General features: G+C 42.3%; 1 protein-coding gene across 3 annotated transcripts in view; it reads left to right on the top strand.

Moving 5' to 3' along the window:
* RAB11FIP3 (RAB11 family interacting protein 3) overlaps positions 1 to 14,049 on the top strand; it is a 184,668-nt gene that overhangs the window by 113,726 nt on the left and 56,893 nt on the right. Inside the window, exon 1 of one of the 3 annotated variants that reach the window (XM_067534050.1) lies at positions 1,557 to 1,594. The exons of the other annotated variants lie outside the window; for them this stretch is intronic. Coding sequence (XP_067390151.1) covers positions 1,574 to 1,594 — 21 coding nt within the window. The 5' untranslated portion in view covers positions 1,557 to 1,573. Of the gene's footprint in view, positions 1 to 1,556; positions 1,595 to 14,049 lie in introns of those variants that run through there. 3 annotated transcript variants of the gene reach the window in all.

The following is a 14,049-nucleotide window of genomic DNA, read 5'->3' as shown; positions in this document are numbered from 1 at the left end:
GCACGGGGCGCTCACACACCTATATTGGAATGGATATAAGCAACACATCTCAAAGAACAACAGTTACTGGTAAGTAACCATGTTTTTCTTATCTAGAGGAGATTTGAGATTTCTGTAACTGGGTAACATCCCACACAAACCCTGCTAGACTGCTGGCTGGCAAAGATGCAGTGAAATGTGTAACAAAACTGGTTCTTTGGCTCCTTTTGACAGGAGATTCAAGCATACCTCTGAACTTTTAAACCTGCCAGTGTGTCGCAGAAGAAACAGAAATGTGGAACCGACCGGTTTCTTGCATATCACACACCATAACTGACAAATTATGTTTGAAAAACCTATTTTAAGGATGTTTTTTTCATCATGTGAATTAAATAACCTAGTTGAGTAAATAGAAAACTGGAAAAACACAAATTGTCTTGTGCAGGTGTATGGCTTCCTCACGCACATCAGCAGGGTTTGAATTCAGGACCTTCAGATCCACAGCACAAAGCTGTACCACCTCCAAAGTGGGAAATAAAACTCTTTGCCAGTGGGTTACATGACTGTTCACTAGATTGTAGTAGAATATTGGGGATCCCAGTTCCTGGTTTCAATTCCTGTGTCTGACTGGGAAGGGTTGTCTAGTGACCAGAGCAGGGAACTGGTTGTCAGGATTCCTGGGTCTTATTTCAGAAGGGAAGTGTTGTCTAGGAATTAGAAAGGATAACCGAGTGCATAGATTTGATATGTTCATCCTGAAAAGCGGTAGGGATGTTAGACGCTCATCATGTTAGATGCCTGGGTTCTGTTCCCAGTTCTTCCAGAAGTGACCTCCTGCATCCCCTCAGTTAACTGATTAGTAGAATAGCAGGAGTGGGAGTTGTTTCCTTCCTAGAATAAGGAGCATGAAGCTGTCCTCAAAAGTAAGAGCTTGGAAGTGCACAGAAACGTAAACAGGGTTCTGTGGAAGAGGTGAGTTTTGGCACTCAGCCTGTTGTGTCCTCCTCTGAGCTAAAGAGCATCTGGAGAATCTCTCTTCCCTGCCTCCTGGTGGAAAGATTTTACAAATGCTAATCTTTGGGATATTTTGGGTCGGAAGGAATGTGGTAAGATCTAGGGCCCTTTTGGTAGCTACCAAGTAGGGCACCCAGAGAGCAGCTAAACTTTCTGTCAATTTGAGATAAGACCAGTTAATTAGTATGACCTGTGTTCAATTTCCAAAGGAGGAAAATTCTAAACAGAAAGTACAAACATGCATCACACTAGAGGTGGGTGTGCAGAGAACTGCACTGGTAGCATTGCCCTCAGCTGGCCAATCAATGTAACATGCTTCAGAGATGATTAAACAATTTTTTTTTTTAAATGGCTCAAAATTAAAACAGCAAAAAGTCTGTCAGTTCTTTAGTTCCCCCTGAATTATTGATCAATGAAAGTAAGACACACTAACTGATGCTTGACTTGAAATCTTTGTACAAATACATGTTACCCTGTCCAACCTTTGGCCCTGTGGTTATTTGTATTACCATAGTGTCTGGGAGCCCTAGTGATGGAGCTGTTTTTACACTGGCACTGGAACAATTCGGACTCAGTTATTATGGAGCCTGGAAAAATCAAGGTCTGTTGGTAATATTTCTTAGCCCTCAGGTTCTCTAGTAAAGCACCACTGTTTGTGAAAGTATGGTGCATTTCAAAGGGTTGAAATGGAATAAATGTTTCTTAGCACAGTAAAATTGTTTAGTGCCAACCAGGCCTCAAAATTCAGATTATCAGAAGAAATTTACAGCTCAACAATGTGGTTAATAGTGGTCCCTAGGTGCCCAAAGCCTCATCTGTCCACTGCTCAAAGCTCCCGCTTCCCAGTGATGACCTGTACAGAGTAAATATGCGTTTAAAATGCATACATCCCTGGCACATCAAACACTTAAAAATTGGGAACATCATTGGTACGCAATTTAATTTTAATAAATAGAACCAAAGATGTATTAACCAAACAGAGGGGACTAGTGAAGGGGAAAAGGCTGGGGGAGTGCTGCATAATTCCAGGGTCCCTCCCACTTAGTAAAATTGGTATTATTTAAATTGCAGTAGTATCCAGAGGCCCCCATTCGGATTTGCTGCCTCGTTGTGCTGCGTGCTGTAAAAGGCAGTCCCAGCCAAGAGATGCTTCAACTAAAATTCTGTAAATTTTCTGTCCTCCCTGGGCTATGCTTCCCAGTGGGAATGGGGTGTCAGGAGGGTGCAGATGGAAATAATTCCTGTAGTCCATGTGTTAGAGGGCCCTGGGCTCAGCCTTTAGTGAACTCTGCATAACTGTTGGGTTATGTAGACTTTATAAACCAGGGTGTACAATGGTCAGGATGTCCTCCAGTGCAATGCCAATGAATTAGGGGTTTAAGAGACCCCTGGCCAACTCTGTGCATTTAGAGCTGGCAGCTGGGGTAATCTGAAAAGATGATATCCTGTTCAGGCTGAATGGAAATCAGATGCCACATTCTACTATGAATGTAATGTACCAATAGTTCTAGTCTGCTTCGTTCAATAAGATAAGTGGATTGAAGGCTATTTTATTTCTTGTAGGAGTAAATCCACAAGAAATGATCAGTCTCATTCTTTTTCATGAAGTGTCAGGGAGTGTTGGTATCATGGAAGGGTGGGAGTCTTATTTGTGAGAGAGATAATTTGGTTGTCTCTCTCCCCGATCAGTGCTTAGCTCTGCAGTTTTTAAATGATTCCAGTAAACCGTTTCCTGTCAGCAATTTGAAGATTTGAAAGACCTGTCATAGATATCACCTGCACTGAGAGAGAAGTTGTTATATACATGAAGGCTGATGTTGCAAGGAGTTGCCTACATCATGTAGAGAAATTTGCTTTAAAAATAATTGAATCACATCACAGAGGCAGTTCAGATCTGTATCTAGGAATTCTGTATGGGCAGAAATTTTCTCTGAGAGGTAGTGTAGTCTCTTCTAACTGCAGACTTACCTGTCCTCTAAATACTACTGGTGTTGGCAACAGGGTAGATCTGTTTTAACACTTAAAAATCAGAGTGTATGGCTATATGAAGGAGTTTGTGCTGTAAGACTCATTTTTCAAAGAGGTGTTATCCTGAATTATTTTTGTCTTATAGACTCAACTTTGATCCTTTTTGAATGTATCTAATTTTTTTGGAAATCTCTCACTTAGTTTAAGGCACAGAACTGGAAGTCAGATCTGGGTGTAATCCTGGCTCTACCACAGGCCACTTAGGGTATGTCTACACTGCAATTTAAAAACCCATGGCACCAAGTTTTGGAGCCCAGGTCAGCTGACTCAGGCTTGTGGAGTCTCAGAGCCCAGCTCCAGCCCAAGCCTCAAACATCTGCTTTGCTATTTTATAACCCCGCAGCCCACGCCTGCCGACTTGGACCAGCCACAGTCCTGCCATGATCTTTTATTGCAGTGTAGACGTACCCTCTACCTCTGTACTTCTTCATTTCCCTAAACAATGAAGGAGGGACAAAACTCCCCTGGTGAGGATATATTGATGTTTATAAACCTGTTGTGTCCTTGCCATGGAAGGAGCTATATTAGCGCAAGGCACTGCACTTTAAACATGCCCAGACCTGTCGAAACTTTTGCTTTTTAACCCCTTGTGGGCTATGGTGGCCATTTTGTTATCCAACATCTTAAATCTTTACCCTTGAAGCTTGGCTGCATATAATCTACTTAATTATCTCAGGTGGACAATAGTCAAGGTGTCCATGGGTGTGAAATGCCAAAGAATGAGGTTTATGAGACACCCCACCCCCACGCCAATAAACCTCTAGACTGAGCCAGTAAGGGTATGTCTATGTCCAAAAAAAGCAAAAACAGCCTAGTTCCATCCTCCCTGGAACTCCCTTTCAGGTAGTTAAAGGCTGCTAACAAATCCCCCCTCACTCTTCTCTTCTGCACACTAAGCAAGCCTAATTCCCTCAGCCTCTCCTCATAAGTCTTGTGCTCCAGCCCCCTAATCATTTTTGTTGCCCTCTGCTGGACTCTCTCCAACTTGTCCACATCCTTTTTGTAGTGGGGGCCCAAACCTGGACACGATACTGCAAATATGGCCTCACCAATTCCGAATAGAGGAGAATAATCACTTCCTGCCATCTGCTGACAATTCTTCTACTAATGCAGTCCAATTTGCTATTAGCCTTCTTGGCAACCAGGGCACACTGCTGACTCATATCCAGCTTCTTGTCCACTGTAACCCCTAGGTCCTTTTCTGCAGAACTGCTGCCTAGCCTGTCAGTCCCCAATCTGTAGCTGTGCGTGGGATTCTTCCATCCTAAGTGCAGAACTCTGCACTTGTCCTTGTTGAACATCATCGGATTTCTTTTGGCCCAATCCTCCAATTTGTCTAGGTCACTCTGTATCCTATCCCTACCCTCCAGTATATCTATCACTCCCCCTTGCTTAGTGTCATCTGCAAAGTTGCTGAGGATGCAATCCAGCCCATCCTCCTGATCATTAATGAAGATGTTGAATGAAACCGTCCCAGGACCAACCTCCTGGGGCACTCTGCTTGTTACCGGCTGCCAGCTAGACATGGAGCCATTGATCACTACCCATTGAGCCCGATGATCTAGCCTGCTCTCTATCCATTTTATAGTCCATTCATCCAACCCATACTTCTTTAACTTGCTGATAAGAATACTGTGGGAGACTGTATCAAAAGCTTTGCTAAAGTCAAGGTATATCACATCCACCGCTTTCCCCACATCCACAGAGCCAGTCACCTCCTCATTGAAGACCATCAGGTTGGTCGGGCATGACTTTCCCTTGGTGAATCCATGTTGACTGTTCCTGATCACCTTCCTCTCTTCCAAGTGCCTTAAAATGGATTCCTTGAGAACCTGCTCCGTGATTTTTCCAGGGATTGAGGTGAGGCTGACCGGTCTGTAGTTCCCTGGATCCTTTTTCTTCCCTTTCTTGAAGATGGGCATTATATTTGCCTTTTTCCAATCATCAGGGACCTCTCCCAGTTGCCACAAGCTTTCAAAGATAATAGCCAGTGGCTCTGAAATCACCTCAGCCAACTCCCTCAGCACCCTCGGATGCATTGCATCTGGCCCCATGGACTTGTGTATGTCTAATCTTTCTAAATAGTCCTGGACCTGTTCCTTCAGCACTGAGGGATGTTCTCCTCCTCCCCATTCTGTGCTGCCCAGTGCAGTAGTTTGGGAGCTGACCTTGTCTGTGAAGACAGAGGCAAAAAGCAATGAGTACCTCCTCTGTCACTAGGTTGCCTCCCCCATTCTGCAAGGGGCACACACTTTCCCTAATCTTCCTCTTGTTGGTAACACACCTGTAGAAAACCTTTCACTACCATGTCATTTAACCATGCACCGAACAAATTGGAACACATATGTAAAGTTGCCTGAGCCCTTATCTACACTTCAGCTTCCGCTGGCTTTACCTGATGGAGCTGCCCTGGTTAGGAATTACAGGCCTGAAAATCGTAATCTAAACATAGCCTCGGATAGCTAGCTGGCTCTTAGCAAGCTGAGAGACTCTGCTACTTTCTGATAAACATGGATTGTCTGTGATCGAGTGGGAACTATTCATGGTATTTTGTATGAATACTGTGTGTGTCTCAGTTTCCACTATGTGGTGCATGGTTAACAAGGTGGTGGGAACAGGTGGTTTACTCTGTGCAGAGATCAAAGATCCAGGTGCAACCAATGCCTAGCTACCTGGGACCTCATGCCTGTGGCAGTCTCAGAAGACAAAGGCCACTCCGATTGCCCAGACATTTGGCATCTAGCAGCAAACTGCTATGCAGGGGCCTGCCTCCTCTGTAAGAGGCCAGATGAGCGTGGCCACCTGGAGGACAAAGGACTGAGGTGGCCCAGGTTGGTTGTTAAATGTGGGCTGCTTGAAGGCAGGAGAGAAGCTTCTGGACTGAGACTAAGGAGGGGTCAGAGGGCTCTGGGCTGACCCAGATGGACTATACTGTAACTTTCTGTTCCTTGTGGTAACTAAGGACTTCTTACGCTGAGTCCAGAGATATAATAAACCCTTCTGCTTTTACACCACTGACAGAGTCGCTACAGATTAAGGAAGCTGAGGGTGCATTGCTCTCATGGGGTGTGTACATCTCCCACAAGTGTCCAGCTCAGGTGGACTTGCAGCAGGGAGCTCACGGAGTGAAGCGGGTACTGAAGGCTCTGACCTTTGGTCCCAGGAGGTGGTGAAGCCAAATGACGGACTCCAGTGAGACCCTATGGGACTGACACACTGAAGGGGTCATCCTAGGGACTGTTCCAGAGCTGTTCAAGAGCACCAGACCTGTAGATGCATGATAGGGTCTTACCTGAATGCTGCAGAAGGTGGTGGTGATACAGGGATAGAATTAAGATTGTTTGGGTACTTAAAAATCTGCCTTTCAATACTTTCCAGTGTCTGAGGCTTTTGGGAAGTATTGTGCAATTTCCACTTTTGAATTTTCTGGCTTTCAGGCAATCTTGTGGATTTTAAAAAAAACTACATTGTGCAATTTCCCACCTATAGAGTACTCCATGTATTTATAATCTTAATTCCAGTTTAACAAAGGATTTTTGTTTCGTTTATTGCCTGCCTCTCCTCTCCAGAGTATGTTGTTGTTTTTACACTGTGGATTTAGACTAGATTCATGTTTTCCTAGAGCATTTGTATTATTCCTCTGAAGGTGTTTTGTAGAAATGCTTTATTTTCTCTGGTAGCAACAATAATTTTGTATCTCTGAAACAGAGCTAAAAACAAAGATTCTCAATGGAAAACAAAAGTCATTTATAAAAGAACCCGTCCTTTCATCTGAGCAGTGTGAACAGTAGCTTGTCTTGTTCTAACTGAAGGAAATGTAAATTCCTATTTAAATTTTTTTTTTGTGGTATAAATAATTGCTGAATTTGGAATCTCCCGGCAGCTGGAAGCTTCTGAAAGATACTTCTTTTGTTTGGCCAAGTGATTAGCCCTCTGGCTAATGCCAAAGTCCTGTATACCATCCTCATGTGTCTTTGTTCACTATGCAAAGACAGTAATGGTGAAACCAGTAAATCAAATATACTTACTTAGGTGTCTCATGTACATAAAGGCTTGTCTACACATAGAAATTGCACTGATTTTAACTAAATCCAGTTTCTAAATTGAATTGGTTACATTGGTGCAACCCCCTTGTTTGGACCCTTCGATCAGTTTGAATGGGTAAAATTGCTTATAGTTGTTTGTTACAAAATTGCCCATCATAGATGCTGATATTTCTTAAAGAAAAGGAAAGGATGGGGGAAAAGAAAACAACAGCTTTTAAAAATGTCTCTTCTTCATAGACGACAGTGCAGCGGAGCTGCTGAGCTGCCTGCCAAAGAGTCCTTGAGTTTGTCAGGGTGTTTGTTACCTTGCACAAAACAGGATGCAAAGAATTTAGAAAACAAACTTCAGACCTTAGGAAACGAGATGGAATCATTATCTTCAACTCTGAATACAATGGATAGGAAGCTAGAAAAGCTGGGAACCAGAGTACAACATAGGGAACAAACCAAGGGTGTTGGTAGTAGCTAACATCAATAACACTGCAATTTTGGGTGGGTCAAGCAGCTTGTTGAAGGGAGGAGCAACCTCTGCAGGACTTGGACCTTCAAGAGCTGATGGAATTTTTGATGAGTGAAGCATTGCTTATTTTTGTTGTTACAGTTGTGCCAAAAGGCCTCGATTAAGATTGAGGCCCCATTGTGCTGGGTGCTGGACAAGCCCATAGTAAAGATAGTCCCTGGCCTGAAAAGCTTAGTCTAAATTGTCAAGACATATAAACAGGGGGAGAAGAAACAGAAGAATGTAAGTGACTTGTCCAAGGTCACACAGCAGGTCTGTGGCAAAGCTGGGAATAGAACCCAGGTCTCTTGACTCCCGCTACCATATCTGTTGGACAATGCTGCCTCTGGCAGAAATTATAGAGAATAGTTGCCTGTTTGAGACTACCATGGAAGTTAAAAAGTTGCCACTAAAGTACTTCCTCAGAATAGACATAGAGTGATAATCCTGAGTGGAAAACAGTAATTGCAGTAGTAATGGATGCAAAAGGCAGAATCATTTCTGGTGACAGCTGAGTTAGAGAAAAATATTGACGTAGAGGGGCAAAAACTCATGATTTCCCTGACTGTCATTTCAGAGAGACAGCTGAGAATGTCCTGAGTAAAAATATCATAGAAGGGATCTCATCATCCCTACCATTTCCTGCGTAATCAACAACTGAGATTTTTCTGTTCTTGGATAAAGCCTGGGTGAAGAAGTTCCTAGAAGAAGGTTCAGGAGGTGAATAAACATCTGAAAAGAGTCCAGTAAAGAATTTCTGTAAGAAGGCCATTGTGATCATTGGAGATGTTCTTGGGAATGCTGCATCATCAAATGTAATATTTTCAGGGTCATCCTGATTTGAGATCAAAAGGCCTGACAAACTCCAATGAAGAGGGCTCTAGAAAACTCTGATACCTAACTACTTCGCAGGCGGTGTAATTGTCAGAGAGGTTCCTAATGAGCTTTTTTGAGTCTCGTGCTGCCCTTCAAGGGAAAAATTCCCCTTCTATTTAAATTTTTGTTTAGTAATTTTTAAACATGATTAGGTATCATGTGACATAAGCAGCATCCCGTCTATCTCTCATCTTCCTTTGCAGTGTGGGGCACAGGTCACTTGCTGGTTTAAACTGGAGTAAATAGATTTTCTAACTTGAGATCTTTAAATCCTGATTTGAGGACTTCAGTAACTCAGCTAGAGGTCTATGTTACATGGGTGAGGTTCTGTGCCTGCGATGTGCAAGAGATCAGACTAGATGGTCCCTTCTGACCTTAGTCTATGAGAAGACAATCTAGAGAAATGAGGAATAAATCATGTCATTAGGACTGCATAAACTCATTTACTTTTGCTTGAGTCATGAAATTTTGATTCTTTATTAACAGTTTAGGGTAATAATCAGCAAAAAAAAATGTTTTTTAAATTAACTTACTTACAAGCCTCATTGCCCTCACTATTTATAGGCCCAGGAAAGGTATTTCAGGGCCTGATTTTTGGTGTTTGGGGTTTTTTTTTCAGTCTTGTGTCCTACAGTCTTGTAAGAGGGACAGAAATCATCTGGGAATGGATATGCCCCAGATTGTTGTTGCATTAAAAGGAAGAGCACAGCTGCATCACTCACTCTTTTAAAGCACTCTACAACCAAAGTCTCGATACGGACTGTCATTTGAAAAGAGAAATTGTGCACACCTTGAATCAAGTGATTGTTTGGTGGCTTTTTTTAAGTGGAAAGGGGAAGAATATTTTTTTAAGTCACATGAATGAAACTATCTTAGTAAAATGACACGGAAAAATGCATTAGCTCACATGTTGTTATCAGGGAGGTTGGTAGGTCAAGAACAAAAGGAACTCTGTTTAGAGACCTGAGGTTAGTCTGTTAAAGCCAGCATGAATACTTCCTGAACTTTGCTTCCCTCCTCCCTGTCAGAAATAGCAGGGAGTTTTAACAACGTCTGGCTGGAGGTTAATTTTTCTTGAGAGGCAGCAATATGTGTTCACCTGAGGACATGGTGTTTTTAACTCAAAGGAGAAACTAATTGGATTACAAAACTGGAAAGAGAGAAATCCATGTTAGTTCACTCACGGAGATCAAAATTTCAGTCCAATCTGGAACACCTTAGTGCTGCAGGTAAGAAGTTATAATGACACTGAAAGGAAGAGAAGTTAGCTCTTTACCCTGTTGAGAGAGTTCTGATTGATTTCCATCAAATCCACTGGAATATCTAACTTATTTAGAAAGTAGTACTTCTCCCTGCTATCCATTCTGTTTGTCTGCAGATTTTTGAAAATCTTTGTAGTTTGTCTTTGTAGTTGTCTCCTTTTGAGTTCCTGTTTATGTGGGAAAGTTCTTTCAGAGAGAATTATGGCTTGCAGGTTGATCTGCTGCACTGAAGATGGGTTCTGTGAGGAATTGATAACTGCTTTTAGGAGAGTCCTTTGTTTAAATATTCACTGGATAAATACAGTGTAAATCCTGTCTAATTTAGCAGTAATATTTGTTAATGATTACAACAGTCTGCAAATCTATATGTCTGTATTGAAGCAGGTTTAAAACGCTTGAATATATGAACTTTAGAAAAGTATTGTAACTTCTAACGGCTGTATTCTGCAAAGTGGGTAATTGTCGTCACCCCAGGTGGAGTGTTAGAATCTCAGGATCCTATAAAAAACTGGATGTTGCCCAAATACATAGGAAAATCAGGATAAACTGATGATGTCACACCAGAGAGCTCAGTAATCTAAAGTTGGTGGCCCACTGTACGGAAATGCTAAGTGATGTAATGGTTTTCTGTCTCAAGGCGTATATTTGCATATCTTCACTGGAAGATCATACCACATGCAAACTGTTTCAGGTGTTCTCTTTTTTTTAACAGAGCCATGGTTTTGGAAGTTGTTTAATTTTTAGCAGCACTGGTTTGTGTTAAATCGTAGCGTACTATTCACCTGTTGTGGACAAGCAAGCTATGCTGCTAGGGTATAAGGAAATATCTAGGGTTCCCTCGAAAACCGTTTGATTTGGGTCCTCTGCTGCAAGGTCAATGATTCAGTGTGTCACCTTCTCCGGCTTCCTGTTCTATGCCTGATGGGGAGGGAAAGAGGACAGATAGAGGAATGGGATGTTTACTTCCTCAATACATGTTTAAGTGTTGTTGTCACTTCTGCTTAACTGCTGTTTTGGTTTGTTTTGTTTTGGAGTTCTTTGAATTGTTGATGGGGCTTTACTCCAGAAAGAAGCGTGTTCTCTGTTTGTGTCCCTGAACTAAATGGACTTTGTTGGTTCTTGTTGTTAGCCAGCCATCAGGGATGGAGATTGGTATGAAGCTGATTGGCATATATTTTGTGTGACTGTAGTATGGCAAAGGAATGGCAGATCTCAACTGGCCTCCCATTGTTTTGACTGTGTAATCCATATGGGCACTAATCTTAACATACACTAATGTTTACTAGGAAAACAAAGATTTTCATAGCTTCCAAATTTCTGTGGTCAGGGACGATAGCATTTCAAGTCTGGATTTTAGAATACAGATGGCTTTTTATTGAGTTCCCATATTTTGGGGGGTAGGGCAGGAATGATGTCACAGTAATAAGATGGCACTTGCTGGAAATAAGTTTCCTCTCATTGCTGTGATACTTTGCACTACTTTATCTCCCACTAATTTAAAGAATTTAAAATGCTTTACAAACATCAGTGAATTTACTCATTCAACACAAATATTAAGTCAATTTTACAGCTGGGGAAAGTAAAGCACACCATTTTGAATTAAAGATGAAAGCCCAGTTTTGAAAAATTCTCCTCTCATTTTGGATGCCTCAGTATTTCAGTGCCTAGGTTGAGATGGCTAGGACCTGAGTTTTTTTCAGAAGTAATGAGGACTTGCAGCACCCATTGACTTTAGAGTTGTAGGTCCTCAGCATCCCTGAAAATCAGGCCATAAATGTCACAAGCTGGACATACAAATCTAGAGGCTGCTTTTGAAAACTTGGCCCTTTGTGTCATCTCTGGCAAGTCATAATGTGTCAGCGGAGATGGGATAAGAATTCTGATGTTCCTGCATCTGTGCTCAGTCCACCCAAGAATGCTGCTGCCTGTATAAATAAAATACATGTTAGTTCTGAGCATAGGTCAGTGGCAAATCTTTGTATTCTCCCTTCTAAATTCAATATGGTTTTGGAATCTTGTTTCTTTCCACTGGATTCAATGGGTCACCTATTTACAGTAGTTTGTAGAGCAGGATTTTCAGATAATAAAATATTGTACTTGATTTCAGTGAGATAAAATATTGTACCTTTGGAAGGGTCTTCTCTTCCCTTGATGTGAGTGTTTAACTGCTTATAAGTGCAGCCCATTTTTCAACAGAATTAGTGGAGATGCAGCAATGCACCATCTTTTTTAGTTTAATAGATGGAATATTGGTTATCGATTTGTTCTAAAATGTCACAATGCTTCATCATATCTCCATGAGTATATTACTGCATTTCTATCACAAATGTTTCCTCCATTATGGCCTTCATGTGGCAGGACCACTCAACAGCCTGATTCCCAGACCCTGAGCACTGATCTCCCTTCCCTCTGGCTCCGGCAGGGATCCAGCACCTAGGGACCCAGGTGGAACACTTTGCTGTGCTCCTTGCTACAGCCAAGGGGAGGGGAGCGCTGATCTCCCATCCCCCTGGCTGCAGCAAGGAGCCTGCACCCGCAACGTGCTCCGCCTTGGTACTTGGGCAGCAGTTCCCTTCTGCAGCCGAGGGGACAGGGGGACAGGAGATCAGTGCTCTCCTATCTCTAGCTCTAGCAGGACCCCAACGCCTATGTAGCCAGGCAGAGCTCTTTGCCATGCTCCCTGCTACAGTCAGGGGAGGGGAGCACTGATCTCCCATCCCCTTGGCTGGAGCAAGGAGCCTGTTTTGGCAACGCGCTCCGCCTGGGTACTTAGGCATCAGCTCCTTCCTGCAGCCAGCGGGAAGGGAGCCGCGGGCCACACTGAAAGACCCCGCGGGCCACAGGTTGTGAACTACTGATGTAAGGCATAATGAGGTGGTGTGGGTGAAGTGCTTTGAGATCCATAGATGAAAAGTGCTAGGCAATTGCCTAGCATAATGACAGTGTTTGATAGTTTTGCACAACAGACAAATTCCTTTTGAAAGGAACACTACTGATTTTCCCTGATGTAGGAATGCTCAAAGGTTCAGACTTTGTGCCCATTCAGTGTTTGGAGTGGAGCTCCTGGGAGTTCCTCCTCTACTGAAGTGGGCTATAAGAGGATCGCATCTAAGGAATAATTGACTCCTGGCCTTCTCCACTTTACTCCCCGTAGCGGAAGCTCAGCAAAGGTGGAGGCTTCTGCCGTAACTGTAAGTCGTTCAGACTGAGTAGAGTAGAGACTGCTATTTTGCAGTCTAGGACAGAGGAATATCTCCTTTTGGAGCTTGTGGAATTCCCATACCCACATACTCTACTGATGCTTAGTATGAGGACTGAGTTTGTTCCAAAATACCGGGTTGTAGCAGGAAGGAAAGGCTAATACAGAAGAACTCTTCCTATTAATGCTGTTCTGTGGCAACAGGTAGGCCTGGAATCTGATAATGGAAACAGAACAATACATTTGGGTGACTACTATCCCTAATAGCCTGTGTTGGTGGTTATATTTCATGTGACTTGCAGCACCAGGGGTTTAACTATTCCATTCTTGAAGGCATGGAAATATATATTACTGCCACCAAGAATGCCTTTCTCAGGGCCTGAAGAAAGCTTGTTTAATTTTGTGAGACTTCATGTCAAAGTGGATACTAATTACTCATTGCATATAAACAAGATTCTGCTGCTTTTATTTTTTTTAAACAAAAACTTTTTTTACTGATTTATTTTAAAGATTTAATCAAACAAGATAAAGTTCAACTGAGATTCCCATTTCCTTTCTTAAACATGTCCTGAGTTACTGTAAGTAAGCTTCAGGGCTAAAATTCAAGTATTTACTTAAATGGAGCTAAAGATACTTACAATAATCTATTTGCATTCTATAAATGAAATAAGATTACAGCAATCTTATCTACTTGGCCCTATGATCCCTTATCAAGCATTAAGAGCTCATATCATGTGGCATGTTGTATGGGGGGTTTCTTTGAAAAATGCACTTACATCTTGCCTTTTAATATAAAAGCAAACTTTGTTAGAGGGATCCTGAAAACGGTTTTACATGGTGGTGGTTGACAGCTGTTTAAATGGAGCTGTAAAAGGAGCTCTGAGCTAAGCTGAAATGCAGTATTTTGCCAAGATGTATTTTAACTTTGTAACACTTTTGGTCCTTACTTTTGTAAAGGAAGAACAAGGTAAGACATGTAAGCCTGTCTTCCCTGCATTTTGTCTTGAAGTTTAATGCTTAATCAGTACAGTGAAACGTAAAACACAAAGTCCTGCACACTGTTGCTCTGAAAAGGAATGCTTGTGTTATCAAGCAGTCAAAAGTGTGTGTGGGGGGGGGGATTTTTTACCTTTTGAGATCTCATAC

This window comes from Emydura macquarii, unplaced genomic scaffold (assembly GCF_026122565.2).
Source record: "Emydura macquarii macquarii isolate MOO-44397 ecotype Brisbane River unplaced genomic scaffold, CSIRO-AGI_Emac_v2 contig_3374, whole genome shotgun sequence".
NCBI lineage: Eukaryota > Metazoa > Chordata > Testudines > Chelidae > Emydura > Emydura macquarii.
This window is presented reverse-complemented; position numbering and strand designations above follow the sequence as displayed.